This window comes from Amblyomma mixtum, chromosome 1 (assembly GCF_055824585.1).
Source record: "Amblyomma mixtum isolate Tamu chromosome 1, ASM5582458v1, whole genome shotgun sequence".
NCBI classification, from domain to species: domain Eukaryota; kingdom Metazoa; phylum Arthropoda; class Arachnida; order Ixodida; family Ixodidae; genus Amblyomma; species Amblyomma mixtum.
In genome coordinates, this window is record NC_143012.1 from 293,528,606 (window position 1) to 293,547,934 (window position 19,329).

The 19,329-nt window shown below is 45.6% G+C and overlaps 1 protein-coding gene across 3 annotated transcripts in view; it reads left to right on the plus strand.

Annotated features, from left to right (window-relative positions):
* Nucleotides 1-15,487, plus strand: part of Lgr3 (Leucine-rich repeat-containing G protein-coupled receptor 3) — a 142,116-nt gene extending 126,629 nt beyond the window's left edge. For 2 of the 3 annotated variants that reach the window (XM_089566446.1, XM_089566447.1), the window contains 5 exons: nucleotides 960-1,389; nucleotides 1,858-2,076; nucleotides 6,051-6,252; nucleotides 7,155-7,316; nucleotides 9,451-15,487. In XM_089566446.1, the coding sequence (XP_089422572.1) occupies nucleotides 960-1,389; nucleotides 1,858-2,076; nucleotides 6,051-6,252; nucleotides 7,155-7,316; nucleotides 9,451-9,626 (1,189 nt within the window). In that variant the 3' untranslated portion in view covers nucleotides 9,627-15,487. Of the gene's footprint in view, nucleotides 1-959; nucleotides 1,390-1,857; nucleotides 2,077-6,050; nucleotides 6,253-7,154; nucleotides 7,321-9,450 lie in introns of all 3 variants that reach the window. The other variant, XM_089566448.1, reaches the window with a different exon arrangement.
* The last annotated feature ends 3,842 nt before the right edge of the window (nucleotides 15,488-19,329 follow it).

The window sequence follows — 19,329 nt, forward strand, 5'->3', positions numbered from 1 at the left end:
TCTTGAAACTCTCGGTCCGTAGGACGCAATTTGCTCCTCTCTCAGTTAACTCCTAGATGCTGCTGCAGGCGTTAGCACGGTCAGCGTACAGTCCGCCGCCGCCAGCGCGATCACTTGAAAACCATCTCATTAAACCCTTTAGCGATTCAATTTGTCTTTGTCCGCGCTGCATGCCGATATTGTAAACTAACCAGGGAAGTCACTCTGATATAGGCATTAACCAAAGCGGCCAGAGGTTGGTACGACGATTACTTCATCAACTACTTTAAGAGGAAGCGGTGACGATCCCAAATGCTAACCGCCATCAATTTTCCAGCTTGTAGGAGAGTCCGAACACATGAATTATTGTAATTAGTGTGCACGTGACCGAAACTCCAAGGCTACAAAGAAGGCGTTGTCAATCACAGAAATACGATTGTTTAGGCTTATGGACCGCTTGCTAGAATCGAGCCTAACTATTGCGTGTTCAGTTAAATAACCTGGTGAGAGCAGAAAAATATTGAAGCCATCTTGTGTGCAACAAACTTAACATGCATGCAAATATAATGAAGACTGCTTAAATTGAATGATCAGAGCAACTAAAGGACAGTTAACTGACATTAAAGGTGAGAGCACCTAACCGGGAGAACGCTAGAAGCCTTGCACCGACTTTTTGATGAAGTCAAAAAAATTCCGGAAATCTTGACGTTTGTTCGTTGTAAAAGCACCTTTGCCGTCACACGCTGCGGTCAATGGATCTCCCCTGTGACTGCTTTACAGAGACATCAGCAGAAATATAAGCAACCGTAGTAGAGTATGCTCGGTGTATGGGCGTTTATTTCTCTGTCTGTAGTGCTGCTACGTTACCGTTCCAAGCCAGTAAGACACATCCATCTATCTGCTCATAACTGCACTGCTCTAATGATTTTCGTTGAGTATATATACATAGAAGTTGCGAGCGTGGTGATGTCGCACTGCAGCTACTTCAAGAAGTTCCAGTACTGCAGCTACGCGCCGTACGTGCGCATCTGCGCGCCCAAGACGGACGGCCTCTCGTCCACGGAGCACCTGCTGGTGTGGCCCGTGCTGCGGCTCTCCGTCTGGGTGGTGGCGCTCACCACGTGCGCCGGCAACAGCGTGGTGCTCGCCTGGCGCATGCTGTCCAAGAAGGAGGACCGCGTCCTCTCGCTCTTCATCCGGAACCTGTCGGTGGCCGATTTCCTGATGGGCGTCTACCTGGTGACCGTGGGCTCCCTGGACGTAGCGTTCCGCGACGAGTACAACAAGCACGCCCACCAGTGGATGTCCTCCTGGCACTGCACCCTGTGCGGCCTCCTGGCCATGGTCTCCTGCGAGGTGTCCGTGCTCATCCTCTCCCTCATCACGGTCGAGCGCTACCGGTGCATCAAGGTAATGCCGCCTTTTTCGTCTGCCGCAAAGAAAGCAGGGGCGCGCTATATTAATAAGGCTTATCCCAGATATTACGTTTAAACGACGGTTCCTGCCGTCGCTAAGCGCATAACAGTTCTCGCCTCTCTCCGTTTTCTTTTCGCTCCCCAGCCCACGGTAGCCAATGGCTAAGATGTCGGAGGTGACATGCAGCAGGCAATTTATATGGCTCACTCTAGCTTGAGATGCGTTGTTTTCCCACTGTCAAAGCGGTACAAGAGCAAATTGAGGAAAAAAAATGTATTTGCCACAAAATACGACCGTGAAGCAATTTGAATAAAAATTTGCCTTCAGCAAATCAGTCAAGCAATGCTGGATGGGGTGTAGCTGACTCTATTAACGTTCTAGGTGGTCTGCGCAATAAGTGGCTGCATATATTTGCATTGCACTGTCTCTAACAATAACAACTTCCGCGCCGTGGCGGCGCAGACGAACGTGCGCGCCGTGACGGTGACGGCGGCGCGCTGCTGCCTGGCGGCCGTGTGGCTGGCGGGCCTACTGCTGGCCGCCTTCCCCGTCTTCAAGTGGCCGCAGGAGCGCGCCTTCTACTCCAGCAACGGCCTCTGCTTTCCCCTCCACATTGATGACCCTTTCATGCTCGGATGGGAGTACTCCGCCTTCGTCTTCCTCGGCGTCAACTTCTTCGCCGTGAGTATGCACTCGGGGAGCCCGAGGGCGCTCGCCTGCAACCATGCCTCGAAACGCGCAGCTTGGCTTTAGATACAGGTGCTTGCAGCTACTATTACTTATTGGCAGCGTGGAGTGTGCCGGCGTAGTGCACAGAGTAGCTTTGCCGAATATTTGTCATTTAGCACGCTAACGTTCGCTCGTATACTACTGCTCCACTGCGCACGGGCTAGCAACCGCCAATGTAGCATCGCCTGAGGATACTGGGTACATCTGTTTATGACTTACTCATCACTGTTGAGAGTGATGCGAGATTTTCCTTGCAATTGCTAGGCCGAAAACGTTGCCCTCAACCTTCCTCGGGCTCCTCGCGAAGTCTGCATCCAACCTGGCCGTGCCAGCTTCAAATCAAATCAAATCAAATCAAATCAAATCAAATCAAATCAAATCAAATCTTTATTTCAGCACCGCAAAAATGCTGAGGGTCGTGGACAAAAAGCCTCTTTATGGGCTTGACTAGGCCCACGGCCCTTTTCTACATGGCAGCATGGCATACAGCAAGAGAAAATTGTTCTAAGTTAATTGTACACAGCTCTCAGAAAAAAAAAGAAAAAAGTAAAAGAAAGAAAGAAAAGGAACACAAATGGAAGTTCACAGAAGGTAAGCGACTTGGTACAGTTGTTAGGAATATAAATAAATATAAATACAGGCATGTATGAAACAAATCTACTATGAAGGCAGTTCTTAATAGCATAGAAATATTGCATGAAATGTCAACAAGAGAATGACTGCAATAAAAACTAAACAATGACTAAAGAAATATAAAATTCGTAACAAAAAGAAAACCGAAAAAAAAAAGAAACTTCTACCTACATTTGTTTAAGTATGAGGGAAGGAGATGACGCAACATTTGAAGTCCATAATTTGTTCGTGAGTATGGAATTTCCCAGGTTTCAGCTTGTCGTGTAGTACGAATACTAGTTTTTAGCTTTAGGTTTGCAATCTTAACTAATGCGGTATTATTCTTTTTTATGCCAGCTTCATAGCGCCTGAACAAGTTAGCATCGTACATGTCCGGGATAGGAAGTAAGTTTAATTCAGTAAAAAGGGAACTGACCAAGGCAAGATTTCCAGACAACAAAATGGGTCGCGGTCCCTGTAAAGCACGAACAGAGATGTTCGGACGAGTATAGGTTTTAAGATGCAGACATAATGCTCGCTTCGGGCGGGTAAATGTTGCTAGAATGTCAAATGTCACGGTGGCTATAATGCAGGAGACATCTACAGTGAGTGGTACAATGTCTGGAGAAATCTACGGGATGAGCGAGAAATATGTGAGGTGATCTGTGTCCCCTGCTAAAGGCTTGAGTGAAGTTACGAGGCTTTCTGCACATACATGTTCTTCGAGTTTTATCCGGTGCAGTGCACACCGAAAAGTTTGAAAAATCGCTAATATAGCTGCACTTTGACTATCGTGCTGCATGAAGGTTTCTTCTCTCATTTGTTTAGAATGAAATTAAGGTGAAATAAATTACTCTTATACAGGTCCAAAACATTTTGGGGCATGAACACTGAGTTGGTTTTCACTTACTCTGTTCAGCAATGAGATGGCTACGGTTTGGTCGCCACCGAATAAAACCTCTCCTCTGTTCTTATCGACAATCGATGAGGTGTCGTGTCGTTCTTGAGGCCTTGCCGATGGGAAATCAGTAATTTTGAAGAATCAGCTTGCGTAGTGTACGGAAGAGCTGCAATATTAATCTTTCTGGGGGCTACAGTTTGATTTAACATTCTGGCCCTGCTGTGAGTACTTGGTACAGAGCATGCGTTATTGGTACGAAAAGTGGCCGATTTCAGCCTTGAGAAGACACAGGATGAAGTAAAGTGGTGTGTAGCAGTTATATACTCCTGAGAAGGGGGTTGAGGCACACGAGCTAAGGGAACGTCCTTAGGCTTCTCGCGGCAAGGAAAAAATTACATGGTATGACATCCCAATAAAAAAAAAAAGATGTGAGCAATAACAAAGCAGCAAGATGATGTCGATAACAATGCGACGCCTGTCCATTATAGCTCGGTGTGAGGGCTTACTGCTTCACGCCCCTATCACTGGGAATGAACAGTTCAAAGATGGGCGACGGCACTTCCCCCGCCCTGTATGTCACAAGTATGTGAGCGTATAAGCGTGTATTGGCCGTATTTACCAGAAGTCGCCAACCTCCCCTCGATAACGAGTTAAAGCCCACAAGAAGGCACTGGAAATAGCAAATAAAAATAGAAAAGGCTGAAGATCGCGGCATGCATCGACGTTAGTGGTGCTCGTGTGCGGTCCTCTTATTGTCATCGTAATAACAATTTTTCTTTGGAAGTGCGAGTATTTCTCTCGTTTTTAGTAATGCAGAATTCACAGCACTAGCAGAATGACAACTCTCGGTCGACGATGAATTCGGGGCGCAGTACATTTTCAGTTGGGTGGAAGAATATGTGATAACCGGCTTTACGAATGACGCAAGGGTATATTTGCTTTGCGTCCCGCTTATGAATGACGTTGCAAGCACTTGTTTATTGATGCTCGATGGTGTTAACGACAGCAAAGCTTCTCAATACATGTGCACCTAAAACATTTTGAACGAAAAAAAATATATGTCATCGATCTTGGCTATACGCGACATCCAAGCAGGAGCGCAACATGTAGCTCTGCTTATTCCCAAGAAGGAACCACAATTCATTTCTGCGGAAAATCTGAGCTGGAGTAATGAAGGCGTCTTGAGCTTGTCCCGTGTCGTCTTCCAGGTCCATGCGCAGTTTTCTAAGAGGAGCGCACTTACAAGCATCGCGAGTGTAGAATGTTTAACGTTCGCATAAAATAAAGTAAACTGGAGATAGCGTCGATTTTATGAGCGCACTGAGAAGAAAAAAATTCAATAAAGTAGCGAAGGCTAGTCGGGCAGAAAAATATGCATTACGCCTATAGAAGGACACCGCGTGCAGTAGGCAACGAATGCGAAAAGAAATGTCGGCAACGTCGGCAGTCGTTCTGGTGGCTTAGCCCATTACCGCAGAACGACCAATAGTTGCCACGAAGCGCCTGAAGCGCTATAACTGCGGCCAGAGTTTTGTTGGGTATAGGCACTCCGGGTCATCGTCAGCGTCAGTGACGCGTTTTGCTCTAATCTAAATATTCCGGTTAGGTCGTTTTGATAAAGAAACGCTGTTCGAAACTTCTTGTCCTTCCAACTCTGAGTAAATTACACATAGCTCTTTTCAGAGGGATGGTTCAGGAAATGACATTTTTCTTTACGGTTTCTGCCTGATGTCGTCGGCGGATGCGTGACACGCATTGCTGCTTGCGAAAAGAACCGCCGTATTGGTCTCTGATGTTTGCTTCTTCTGCGTTCTGCATGCAAATTCTGACCCTAAGTGAGGCAAACGGCTTTTTGATACTGAAAGATTCAACTTTTTCTTCCATCCATTACAAAGATAGACGAGGGTCCTTCATTAGAAGAATAAACTTAGACCTTACATCTTCGCAACGTGGTTGTCAACGCAAAATAAGTTTTCTCTTCTTTCGCCTTTACAACGACCAGTTTTCGAGTTTTGACGGATTAGGGTAGTGCAGAGAAGAAAACAAGTTAGACTTCGCTATTATGGCTTGCTGCTTAAGAATCAAATTGAGGGGCAGTGAGGTTCGTGGCCCGCATCGTGATTAATGATGAAGGAAAGTAAATGCATAAAACAACAGTTAAGGAGGCCAGTGGCATACCAGGACGCAATCGACTTAAGTACTGTGAGGTTTATTTTTAGTTTTGGTTAAAAAGTACGAAGAAAATGGGAGCACTTAATGCACGCATAACACTCATGTTTGGCCTAATTGTTTGCCCACTGCATTCGCTCTGGGTGTTTTTTGTACTTTCGACGAATGAGCACCTGCAGTGCGGTTTGCACTCATTCTGTTTTTTTTTTCATTCCTTTCCTCTTGCCTTCACCGTTGCGCGCAGATGGTGCTGACCATGGGCCTATACCTGTCGATGTTCGCCATCATCAAAGCAGACAGGCAACGGGCGCGTCCAGTCACTATGAAAAAACAGGAGGACGCCGTGCTGGCACTGCGATTTTTCTTCATTGTGCTCACAGACTGCCTCTGCTGGATACCCATCGTCATCATTAAGATACTGGCGCTTTGCGAAGTGCGCATCTCAGGTATGTGCACAACCGACTAAGTAGCGCTCGGAGTATCAGCACTAACGATGATGTGCCATCAGTATTGACGCTGTAAAGCAAGCGGTTGAGCCTTATCGTAGGTAATAACCACTTGCTATTAATTTCGTTTTTCCAGGTCCTACAGCATTCATAATTTGTTCTTTGTTTTTGTATTTGTAACCTCTACCATACTGTGTTTTTGGTTTCCATACGATTCGACAAGTATTTCCGGAATGTTCATTCACGTAACCCTAGTTTAAGAACTTTGATAAGTGAACAGCATAGAAGTTTACAGCTCTGCCCTACCAACAACAATGAACCTCAATATAGGTCAATGTTTGCAGAACTGAGGCCGAATGAGTACCCTACAAGATATCCAGGGGACATTAGGAAAGAGAGGAGAACAGTGACAAGTGGTCGTAAATAAAGCTGAGACATATTAGCATCATTTCTACAACAGTGTTTTGACAAGGCTAATTCTCTTTGTAAGGGCAACAACTATCATACTTGGCACGGTTATCGTGGGGCCCGCCGCCGCACAAGTTGAATGAGTGGTGTAGTGTTGTACTTAGTCTCTTAGGGCGGTAGAACCGTGGGAGTCACCGAAAGCAAGTAGTGCAGTTCGTCATGTTTGGTACAAGTTGTCAGCTCGAAAGCGCTCATATCTCTACCCTCTCTCTCTCTTTATCTGCGTCAATTTGTAAACTGCCTAAAGTGCAATTTCCGGCATTATCAGTGTTCTCAACGTTCACAGCATCAATTACCTACAAATCTCGCTGATAACCATTTCAGTACGCCTATTTCCCAACCAAATATCTTTAAACTGCTCTTAGTAGCGTGCGTGAAAGATCTTGCGTTCTGACGGTTGACTCCGTGAAACGAGGTGTCTGCTTTTATCGCAGAGGACGTCTACGCATGGGTTGTGGTGTTCATTCTGCCAATCAACAGCGCTCTCAATCCAGTCATCTACACACTGGCAGCGCCAACAGAGCTGCGGCGGCGCATCGAGAAGTTCTCGCAGCGCATCCTCAAGTGTCACAAGCGAATCGAGTGCATGCTGACCAGTAGGTATATTTATTCTTCGTCTCTTTTGGCTTCATTGCCTGATTTGGTACTAAGAAATTTTTCTGACAGTAAATAGAGACCGGCTTGCAAACAGCAACTATGCAGTGTGTATTATTATTTTATTATCTGTATATATTTACAAGAACTGTTTATGATGCGTCTGTTGTGTAAGTGATGGCAAAGACAGCCTTTTTTTGTTGTATAATGCAATACCGCTCCTGCTGCTGTACCCAGGCGAGGACAAGACCCAGTCAGGAGGTTTAGCACCTCCTTTTGTCTTGCCTCGTGGGCAATACCTGTATGTTGCCCGAAGGAGAAATAAACAAAAAAAAACAAAAAAAACTTTGGCCCCCTTCGCTTGTTTTCCACTGTTGGATAACTCAGAAGCAAGAACCATTGCCATGGTCGATGTTTAAAGGAGTGGAAACGCCCAAGTTTTCGGCGTGCGCTTTGGCACTGGAATGATGCCTGCGACATCAGTAAACATGAACTACCACGTGGAGTTCGTCAGCGCTTGGTAAATAATTTGTAACTTAACTTTTTTTTCCTTGTAGTTTGAGTCGCCAGACGATGGTACCGGCGCCATAAGTGAGTATGAGATCGCGTGAGGAATACAAAAACTGCAAAATAACCGCTGCAGTGTTACTTTAATTCATTCAAACTGTTACACTGAACTTCTCCAGAAGATTGAAGACAGCAAGTGAACAAAGAACTGTTATATTGTGATTTTTCTGTGCCTCGTGTTATCTGGAGCTCACTAATGATGTTGCAACTACCTTTCGACTGCCGAAGTCGGAACCGAAACTGCATGGAAGAATAAATTTATTTATAAGTTAGGTACTGAGTGTAGGCGAATTTCATGTGGTTTTTTATGTTTACTAATGTCTTGCGGATCGTTACAACTCCAAAATGTATTGCAAAAGTTTTGCTGTCCATCCCTGAATGGAAAAAGAAATACTAGCCCACTTCCTTTTGGGCACCCGTAACGAAATGTTGGGAGCAAAGACAAACTTGACATGGCAGGCTCACCCTCGTCACGGAAGAGCGAACAAGGAATGGATTTGTAAGAAAGGAGGTACCAGAAATGAATCAGGCGTCATATTTGGTCAGCGCTGGTCTCGGATTCCAATTTGCCAGTGGACGGGTATAAGTAGAACGTCTAAGGAGAAAGAAAGTGTTTGTTAGCCTTGACGTGCTCTCATCCACTACCTCAAGTAGTTGAAGGCTTAAATTAACCAGAAATTCTTTGTTTCATTTCACACATTAGCATGTAATTTCAGTCTAATGCATACTTATGATTAGCGACGATACATAGCATTTTCGTGCAGCGTATTTTTTTTTTGTTCTCTCGTTTCCTTGGTCGGCGACGTTGACTTGAGGCTTGTGCATCTCGTTATCTTCTGCTTTAATTGTCCGAAGTTGAAAGCTTGGAAGTATCACTAGCAGCGTTGCCGATAATTCGTTTTCGTAACACACTCAACACCAAGCCCCGCTAAGTTGAGATCAAACTCAAACTTATAAAGTTAGGCGAGGTAACGGCTAACGCTACATTATTCAAACTCAGGATGTCGCATACTTTTGTCTAGCACAGCAGAATTACAGTCGAGGTGAAAGCACTGTGGCAAGATAATAGAAGTACTTCCTTCTTGTTTTTTTTTTCTGGTGGTCGTACCCTCGACCACTCTTTCCTGAATAAGTTTTTCTAAGTAGTAGCTTAAAGAAATATCGCCTTTACGCGTAGCATCCGAATCTTTATCTCTAGCATCACATGGCGGAATGTGCATAAGATAAAAGGCGCCCTTTTAATTTCTGTCTGCTATCTCCCGTCTGCCTGCTATCTATGCCCTTCAAACATTTAAATTTGCGTCCGAAACCACATTACCATGCGAAGGACCGCTTTTAGCATTTTCGGGCTGAGCAATGTTTCATATTTTTTTCTCACGTAGAACCAAAGGTAATTAGATCTTTGAGTAGTTTGTTTCTGCACAAACATGCTGCACCGCTGAAATTAGAAGCCAGGTGGCACATCAGTGGAACCAGATGATAACTCCGTGCTCTGTTGGCCTCGGGCTACGCTGGTGCCGATGAGTTTCATAATGCACTGTGATCGCTACGTATGTCTGCTTTTCACAGGTAGCAGGACTCCCCGGTCTTCAGTGGCCACGCAGAGCTTGACCGGAACAGACATTGCGTCCGCTTCGACGGACTGCACGTCAGCGGGAGGCACGTACCACCCGATGGCCCGCCAGTCCATCGCCGCCATCCACGAGCTTTCAGAGTCTTCCGAAGCAGATGACACTGTTCTCTGAAGGACTTGACAGCATGCGCGAAGGAGCTTAGCTCTGAACTGTTGTTGTGACGATTCCCTCCAGCTACTCTTAGCGAGGCCACGAATGGGCAGTGGAACACCAGAAAGTGCTAGCGATGGCAGCGGCCCCCACTCGGAACGTGGAGGCCTTTTCACGTCTAGGACACTGAGCGTCCGTGAGGTCGAATGCGCCATTGCGGGTTGTACAAGCGAGGTTAAGAAGGCACATAAGCTGAGATGTCTCTGTAGCTGGTGCTTTAGATGAGACACTTTTGCTTACTTGGCTCAGTGCTTGTCTTCGGCTATACCCCAGAGCTGGGGGCGGCCAAGGCATGCTGCACCGCTTGGTTCGAGGAGTTGATCAGACGGTGCTGGTTGCCAGTAAGCTGATACAAGGAGAATAGCGCCTACGTGAGCGAAGATGACTGCGATTCGCTTCCCGGCACGAGTACAGATCATCGTGGATGTTGTACACCCTTGATTTGGCATGTTGTTTCGTCAGTGTTCCAAAAGGGAACGCATTGTCTTCGCGTTTTGTTCTGTGCAACTGCTGTTAGAGGAAACAGTTTGTTACGTGATGTGAAACGCTGTAAGAAGACTCCTTCAGCTTGTGCATATATGTGCCACAGCGGCAGCCGAAGCGTTGATGAGGGCGCTTTAGTAAGTTGCTGTGGAATGCAAAGCACGCCACTCAGGCGGCTATGCGCTGCTGGCCGACTATTCATAGGGGCAGCACTGTCACTGTATGAAGGAAGCTTATAAAAAATTCACTTTATCCTGCTGTTTCAGTTGGGCACATGTACAATTCTAACTAGCCACCGATTCATGCAGTTCTTCAGCTGGGCTTTCCTGGTGCTGATACATGGTTTTGTGTAAATGTGCGGCAGCGAAGAGGTCATGAAGGTATTTATATGGTGAGCTCCGCCCGGTGCTTGTATATAGCTTGATTGTATGTTACGTGTTTGCTCGTTGTGAAAGGATATGGGTGCAGAAGAATCTCATTCGCACACTTTTCACTGGGTAACGCGAAAAACAACGTAGCGAGAGAGGAGACGCCAGTTATGAACTCATACTGCTAGGCAGTTTTAGCTTGATCAGGTGCCAGTGGTGCGAGACAAATGAGAGAGATAAAGATAGAAAAGAGGATATCGCAAACGAATGCAACTCATCACTGCGAAAATATGAACACGGTTCTACTTCGCCCACATCAAGTGATTCAGTGAACTGTTGTGAGATCTCACGTGTGTCGATACTGCCTTTTTGATCCACAGATACTAGAGCAATTTGATCTCAGTGTAAGTAACTGTGCAACATGACATCAAAAAGGTTTTCTCATAAAATCATTTCAAAGTTTTATGACTCGCGATGATTCTTGGGTTAGGTCACGGAAATTAAGTAGAAGAGAAACCACAATCCCGCAAGTTTTAAGCTGCTTGCCAGCGCTGCTATCGTCTATATAGCACGTAACGAATAGTTAGATTTATGTGCGCTAATGACGAGTTGGCTTTGTACTTATCATCAGCACTGTAATACCAGAAGCGGTTCAGATTTTTGCATACTTAAAAGGAAGCCGCCTTTAAGAACGTTTTTTAGTTTCTCACAAGTTGTCTTGAAAGCTGAAATAATTAGCAGCTACCTTTTCTGAAGAGGCACATACACTAAATTTTTCATTATTGTTCGCAGTGATGCGCAAGACATTAAAGGGACACTGAGGAGAAATTGAAGTTGGCTTGTATCGACAGAATACCAGCTCCTGATTACAAAAACGCCACTCATACTGACAACAAAGCTCTTGTAACGTAGAAAAGAGCAAGAACCAAAATACAGGTATCGCCGCCACAGGCCAAACTCGGAAGTACAAGAGTGATGAGATCATAGAACAAAACAGTGTTGCTAGAACGAATGGTTCTAGCATGTTCTAGCAACACCAGGAACCGAGAAACCATGCATCACTGAGGCGCAGCCAATGCATACGCAAATCTCCTTGACGTCGCCAGATGGCGCCACGTGCCCGGCTGCTACGCGCGCTCCTGAAGCATCGGGACGAATCAGCGCCTGTTTTCCGGCGGTAGGCGGGCTCCCGGTATTCCGCTAGCGGTAACAAGGTACACGGTATGCTAAAGGTGTCTATTTGCGAGAACTTCGTTGACGACTTCGAGAACGAGATCCATCGTAACGCTGGCAAAGCGCCAGTGCAAACGTAATAGAAGCGACTGTAGCGACGGCCGCAATAGCCGATAGATGCCTTCAACGTGCGGCCGGCGGTAGCTTTCTTTTCGGCTGCTGCTAGGCCGCACTGCTGGCAGCCAGAAATCACGGAGTCTGCGTTACGTCATGTGCACGTCATGTTTCACGTCTCTTAGTCCTCTGTCGTCATAGACGAATCCCAAGTTTGAATCAGAGCGGCGGGAAAAACTTTTTCAACTTCGAATCCAAATTTCTTAGAAATAAATGCATCTTTCGCTGCCGGCCAAGTGGCAACAAAGCCATGACATGCCGAACTATCGGATTTTACTATAAAAAAAATATTAATAGTGCTCTCCTCAGTGTCCCTTTAAGAACGTAAGTCATCAAGTTGAACAAACGTGCACCCACTAAATAATGTGCACTTGAATTTCATCTCTAATGTCCCTTTGGTTTCGGTTTCAGTTTCAACAGTCGAAAGGTGGCGATGATGTGAAAGGACTTCAGGTCACGTAAGGCAGAAAAGACTGCCATACTGTCGCTGTTTGACTGTTGTAATTCACTCCGGCTATGTCTCCAACCGCTTGCAAGAGCCGGAATGACAAAGAATGAACAAGGGGCTATAACGTCTCATTGTTTTTCTTCCACACGGGATCTCAAGTACGTCATATTCACCATGGGGCTGTTGAAGCCGAGACCAAAATAGCATAAGAGAAGAAAGTTTATTTCAAGTGATTCAACTTGACGCAGGCGAATGGCACGTGGTGATCTGTGCATGCTGCTGTCATAGGCACTATCCATAAGAGGAGAACTAGGAAGCAAAATGTGGGGTCCGCAGGTCTTTAAGCACCAGTTATCTACTAACTGAAGGGAGAGTAACTACTTAATTACAAACGTAATCTCACCCTTCGTTCCAATCTCCTCATGAATAACATGGTACAGTGACATCTAAATCTTTCTCTCAGGCACTGCACTGCCAAGTAACCTGACTGGCGCAGAAGCGTTGCCCATGTTTGAGAACTAAGAGCCTCATATTTTGCTTTCAGATAAACTCATGCCTTGCTGTTGAGGCGTGTACAGTGTTCCCATCCATATTCACACCTGTGCATAACTATATACAGCCAAGTTCACTATTCTTAACAGGGTATTGCCTCCGCACGTCCAACCTTCGTATTTTTCAAGTGCACATCTACACTGTAAGAACACCTCGTCTATCGTCAGTGCTATGTCGTGAAAAAAAAAAACACTTAGTATGATTTTTAACTCCTTTAGTTTCGTTTTACAGACAATGAGGTATTTTCACTTTAACTTCAGTTAATTTTTATTCGTGGAGTTTACTGGTTTATCAGCCTGCAGTAATGCAGTCACTAGTTGTGTCAGACACGGTGTTCCCTGCGCTCTTCCACAGCCATTGTTTTCCGTACCACCGCCGTGACAGCGCTAATTAGGGCGAATATTAAGCCATCGAGAGGTCCTTACGTGCCTACCAGTCGCACATCTTTATATTTTGTTGTTATTGTCAGGGTCAGAAGTCTCGCCTTAATTCGCTAACAACCAGGACTGTGACAATTTCGCAGTTCAACATCCTTCCTGTTAAGAGAACCCACCATTCTCTGTCTTTAATTGTTCTAACCTTCGAGGGTGCCTTACAGACTGGCAAACTCGTGAAGGAACTCAGAAAAGCGAGCGTGTTCTTTCGCATCAGAATAAGGCTAAACTAAACTATCCTTTGTGCGACTTCGGATACCGTGCAGGCCTCAAATCCCTTGAAACGATCATATGGTCCTTGTGTTGCGCTGACTCCACGACAAAACAGCGTGATGTCAACTTATTTACATGGTACTTTGTCCAGTAGCTCCACCTATCGGAGGACAAATCCAACGACGTTGGTTCCTATTGATGGTTTTCCGTCGGTGTTAATGGAGCAACAAACACCGTTCTGTATTGTCAAGTAATTGTGTTGAAGAGTACTGTTCCTTACCCTGGCTGCACTTAAAGGCTTGCGCATTCAAGAGTTACTACATGTCCCCAAAAAGGATACAAATGGTCTCGCTAAAATTTATACTTCTATTTATGAAACAAATGTCAGGCTAACATTTTCAGCGAATCACAATATTTTGAGGCAAGCACAGGTACACAAAATTTGGCTTGCTTTGCAGTAAACTCTGCCTAGACTAACCTAGCTGTCTACTGATATGGTGCTTGAAATATAAACCTAAAAGTGGAAAGAAATAAGCTCGAAAACTTAGTACAGAAGACAAAGTGTTCGATACGCACGGGCGATGTCAAGGTAGTGGCAAAACAGTTTTTGATTTTTTTTCATTCTCATTCGTTTAACTTCATTTCACTCAACCCGACGCTGGCAGTATGTGCTCTATGGATGTACCGCTGTGTTGTTCTTTCAGTGTGTGCTATATGTATATAATGATGGCCCCCTGTGGTGATGTTATGCAGTGACGCTCTTCTACGACAGCTACTTATGAGTGTGTTGATGGGTCCAAACCAAAACAAGGTGGTTGTGTGGATACTGTCGTTTATCGCAATTCTTTTCTTTGTTTTGTGTGCGAGAGTCAAGGTCAATGGATATCGAGTGCATGCAATGGAGAATTAGTGTACTTCAGGCTATATCCTTTCCCGATGTATACAAAACGCACTACGTTGTTAAAAACTCAGCTTGAGCTGCAGACACTGCCCGCTTGCTGAACAGCGCTGGCAACGTTGCTGCACAGAGAAAGCAGGTACGTGGAATATGTGACATAAAACGCCACAAATTTTGAACCGAAAGTGCTACTATTTAGCGGCTCTTGCCAGGACAAAAACGGGCTGGCGCTGTGACTTCCTTATAACTGTAACGTTTTCTTCTTGACAGCTATCTTTCGTCTTTCTGTAGCTGAGACACACATAAAAGAATCCGGATTCTCGCTCAGGTATAGGCGAAGCCCATGTTAGTACTGGAGGGTCATCGAGCATGTGCAAATCTGCTCATACTGCACAGCCTCCGAGAGGCCCATCTTTAGAGCCAACGCGCGACCTCAGCCTTGTAGGGGACGCCGTTGTGGAAACTTTAGAGTCCCTGTTACGCTACATAACTGCCGATATAAAATTAGTGCTGACATAATCAACGACTATAAAAGGTTTATACAAAGCTTAACCTGCCATAATACCCTAGGTTGTGTAGGTGCATTTACTTTCATGGACCGTAATCACTGGAACTGACATGCCATATCGCGTCACACGTATTATAGGGGACACAAGTCCTCAAGACACGCGATTGGAAAGCGCATAGTTTGCAATCAGGCGGATGGTATTAGACGGCGCTATTGGAGTTGAAAGGTGGGCGTAAGTTTTTCAGTTTGCGCTAATAAAGACTTAAGATCGTTAGTGCTCATTGAGCCCATAAGCTAAAATCTCCAGACGCGTGCCTTGGAGACCTTTGTCGCCTATAGTACATTGTGTCACAAATAAAAATAGCATATTAGGGACAGCAACACCTTTACTTGTTGCAAGAAATACAAGGGGAGATTTATTGAGCACTTTTAAAGAAGAGAAGGGCTAGTTGAAAAAGCGTTACGAAGTCTTTCGGTTATGTATGTGTATACATCTTCCACATCTGTATTGTACTTTCATTTTGTTCTGTTTCGTACAAGGAGTGAGTAATAAACTGTGTGTGACATGTACTGCGTGAGCGACTCATTTCATCTTGCTATGCTACTTAAACGATTGTTTCTTGTGTCATTGGTGTTAGTTAAGGTAATTACATTATGGGAACCTGATTCTCAGCCACATTCAATCTGGGTAGCGGTGCCAGGGGAGCGTGCTTGTGCATACAGATGTTAATATGCCTCGCTATTGGCCCAAAAAACATTTCATGTGTTTTGGTACCTCCTACTCCCCGCCCCTTTCCGGTGTAATATTAATTAAAAGCTGCTTTGTGCACTTTTACGAAAAGCGATGACAGCTGTTTGAAAAGGCGGTCACTGCAGCTCTTTAAACAGGGCGCATTATGGGAAACTCTTGGAGAATGCAGTCCTAAATGAAAAGCATATTTCTTGAAAAAGAATAGGGATAATTTTGCTTTCCAAATGAAAATTTATCGCGTGGTAAGGGTTACGCGCTCACATTATATACGCCCATCAACTTAAGCATCCAGTTAAGGGGCGGGCTTATTAAATATGTCCATGAACTTAGGCGCCCATGGAGGGCAAAGTGAGCAGGCGTGGAACAGACAAGAGAGGTGACTGCTTAGATGCAGCTTTGCGAATCGTAACAGTCGACACGCTTTGGAAGCGGAGGCAAACTTTCTGTCGATACATTCGCACAGGATCATGCGTTATATGTCGTGAGAGCTTCGTTTAAAGTCAAGAAGGAAAGTGTCTGGTCTGCCTTGAGGTTGTTGCTAGGTCTCAAAACTTGTCCGCCTGTTTCCATAAGTTTTCCCGTCCTGGAGGGCGTTACAGTAAAGGCAAGGTTTAATTTTAAATATTTCGCAGAAAGCTCGTCCTCAAGCGCTGGAAGCAACAACACGTGCTGGAGCTGAATTCACACAAAACTGCGCTCACACTTTTAGTTGAAGTGGCTGTTGGTTGTGTTGTTTGAAGCGCCACAAAGCCGACAAGAATAGGAAAAGAGGTCTTATTACGATGTGCACACTACAGAAGCCAACAGCCACTGAAATAAAACAAACAAACAAACAAACGAACAAACAAACAAACATACAAAGCCTTGGGGTGGGGGGTTACGTCTTTCATAGCGAAAGCTGTCAAGCTCCCGTTCCTGGGTTTCGTGTCAGTTCAGTAGTGGTAGTAGTAGCGGGAGGGTGATTACAGTGGAAGGCGGGGAGAGGGGGGGGGTCATGACGAGAGCGGAGGAATACACAACCGGAGGGCGGTTACTATCCGAACCATTCGGAGGGTGGTCACCTCAGGAGGAGGAGGGCATGGCGAACCACAGAGTAGTTGTCAAGAGAAATATGAGGAATATATATGAGGAATTCCCTTATATGAGGAATTCGTCATTCGCTGTTTGATATTTATAGATCCCTGGGAGTCCTCACACAACTCCTGGAGCAGTGGTGCAGCGGTTAAGTGATGCGCCACTGCCCCGGCAGGTGGCTATTACTACTACTACTATTAATACTGACGCGAAACCCAGGAACCGGTGCTTGACAGCTTTCGCTGTCAAAGAAGTAACACTCCCCTATGTTTCTTTTTAGCTGTTCCGAACAAAGCTATCCGTGGGGCTTGTGAAACCTAGGTTGCTTTTCCCGAGCAACCTCTCACGACCAATCATTAATTTAACGGTCACCTACCAAAGTGGGCAGTTTGTTCACAACCCATTGGGGAGGCTGTGATGACGTCAAATACATGTTACGTAGTTGGAAGGTCTGCTACCTGCTTTTTCGCTCGCAACGCCACCGTGGACATCTCCGAATACAGTGGATTTTCTGCACAACGCGAGCGTTAGCGCAGCCGCGTTAATACCCCCACCGCCACTGGTAGAGTGCGGACCCGACCTCCGTATGCCGCCTGCAGTGCTCTATTAACTGAGCTTCAGCGGCACTGATCTCGTTTAGCACTTTTAGACGCTTTTAAGGCGACTGTACCCTTAACTTTAGAGTGTTTGACAGCGCCGCCTCCGCGCATAACTGCGGACATGAAACTTCCTGTTGTGCAGCAAGTACCACACAGCGCGGGATTGAACGAGGGCGGCAACCATGTAAGAGACTTCTTATCAAGACTGCCAGAACCAAGCTAGGCAGGCGCGTTGTGATCCCAACGCTCAGATAGATTTACAAAGCGAGAGACAGACAACCTCAGTTGGACGGCAACAATCAAAGGGTCGCCTGAAAGATACAGGACGTGATGCACCGGCAGTCTCTGAGTATATAGATCAAAGGTGGTGAGCCTGGCCTCCCAGTACGAGATATGGCTATTAAGGGGAGCTCGGTGTTCCATGAGATTTGGGACAATGTATGGAATGTTCGTCTTACTTGGTGGCCGCTGGTCAAGGGTGAGTATTGTGAGAATGGAGCTTGTCCGTGGACCCTTGTCTGCAGTGAAGTGAGCAAGTGTGTTGCAGTTGCATTTGCTGATTACGTTGTAGCGCGCTGCAGTGCCTATTTCTAAGAACCCTGCATGAGAGATCGACTTCTCTTTGAATTAGTTTATTGTACCTAGCCTTGTCATGCCTGATATCCGGCAACGTGTCCTGCAGGCAAGCTGGTGTCCAGCTCGTGTCCAGTGCAACGCCCAACTTGTGTCCAGCTTGCTTTTCTGTATCGTTGTTCACCGCTGGACAGCGGTCGGTTGCTCACCAAACCTTACTCGCAAGTTAGCGTACTTTGTATGGAATGCGAGGTGTAACCATCTCTTATCTTCGCCCTATCGGAGGTGGGAAGTGACCAAATGGCATCTGCTACGTCCGAAGTGGCAGTTTTAAAGCGGTTATGATGAACGTGCTCCACAGTGAGTGCCATTGCTACTAATCTGCAAATTTGCTCATTATCCGTCTTCTCGGGCGGCTCGACCTAATTCTCTGTTGTCCACTGACGTACCAAGTGAAGGAAATGAGACAGACAACTAATGACGTAAAAGAAGCGGCTGTTGGTGTGCCTTGCGTTCGACACGATGTCCTTGAACGTTTGCAGAATTCAGAGAGTTGATGGTGACCGAAGGTTCTCTCACATCGATGTACAACTGAACTCACAATTGGCAATTAAATCAAAGTATGCTCGTGTAAATGAGCCAGCAGTACTTGCTGAAGCGTGTAACTTTTTTCCACAGGGGCCGATGTGTTCGTCATCTTCAAGCTAGAGGGGCATGACCAAAAGCGTGAGCAAGGCACCCATCTCAAGACAACGCTGTGCTAAGTTCAGAATTCAAAAAATAAAAGTAGTCGACCTCAGATACTATCAAACTTAGCGAAGCCGTTCACCATACGTCACACCTTTGAGATTGTTGTTCCCCTCCTTATTCCTCCTCTCCCCTTTATATTAATGGCGAATACGAGACAAAGGCTTGTCAGTTTGACCATCGTTATGAAGTTGACTTTGAAATTGCTGATACATAAGCTTGGACAATTCAGAGCTGTTTATAATTTCCTCAACCGCCGTGAAAGTAAATGCGACGCGTTTATTACACACTCTCTTTCTCGAGGGGTGCAATATTGGCATACGGGTGAGTGATGGCAGTCGATATGTAAAGGTTCTAAAGCATAAACGACAAACGGCCCGGCGGAAACATGATACAGGTACAGAGGGGATCATATGTGCTATGTGCTCTCGATAAGGACAGAAATTTAAATGACGAAGGAAAGACTCGGGAAAGGTACCGATGTACTGCTATATATATACTACCAGATTCAGATTTAACGCAGATGTGCATACTTATACTGGTTAAAAACTTTCAACCAAGTTTTATGCGAACGTCCTGAACAGCGACAATTCGAATGGTCAGACAGGACGGTCATTCCGAAAACGTTGAATGTCACCTCTACTCCGTTAGGCGATGCACACAACGGCG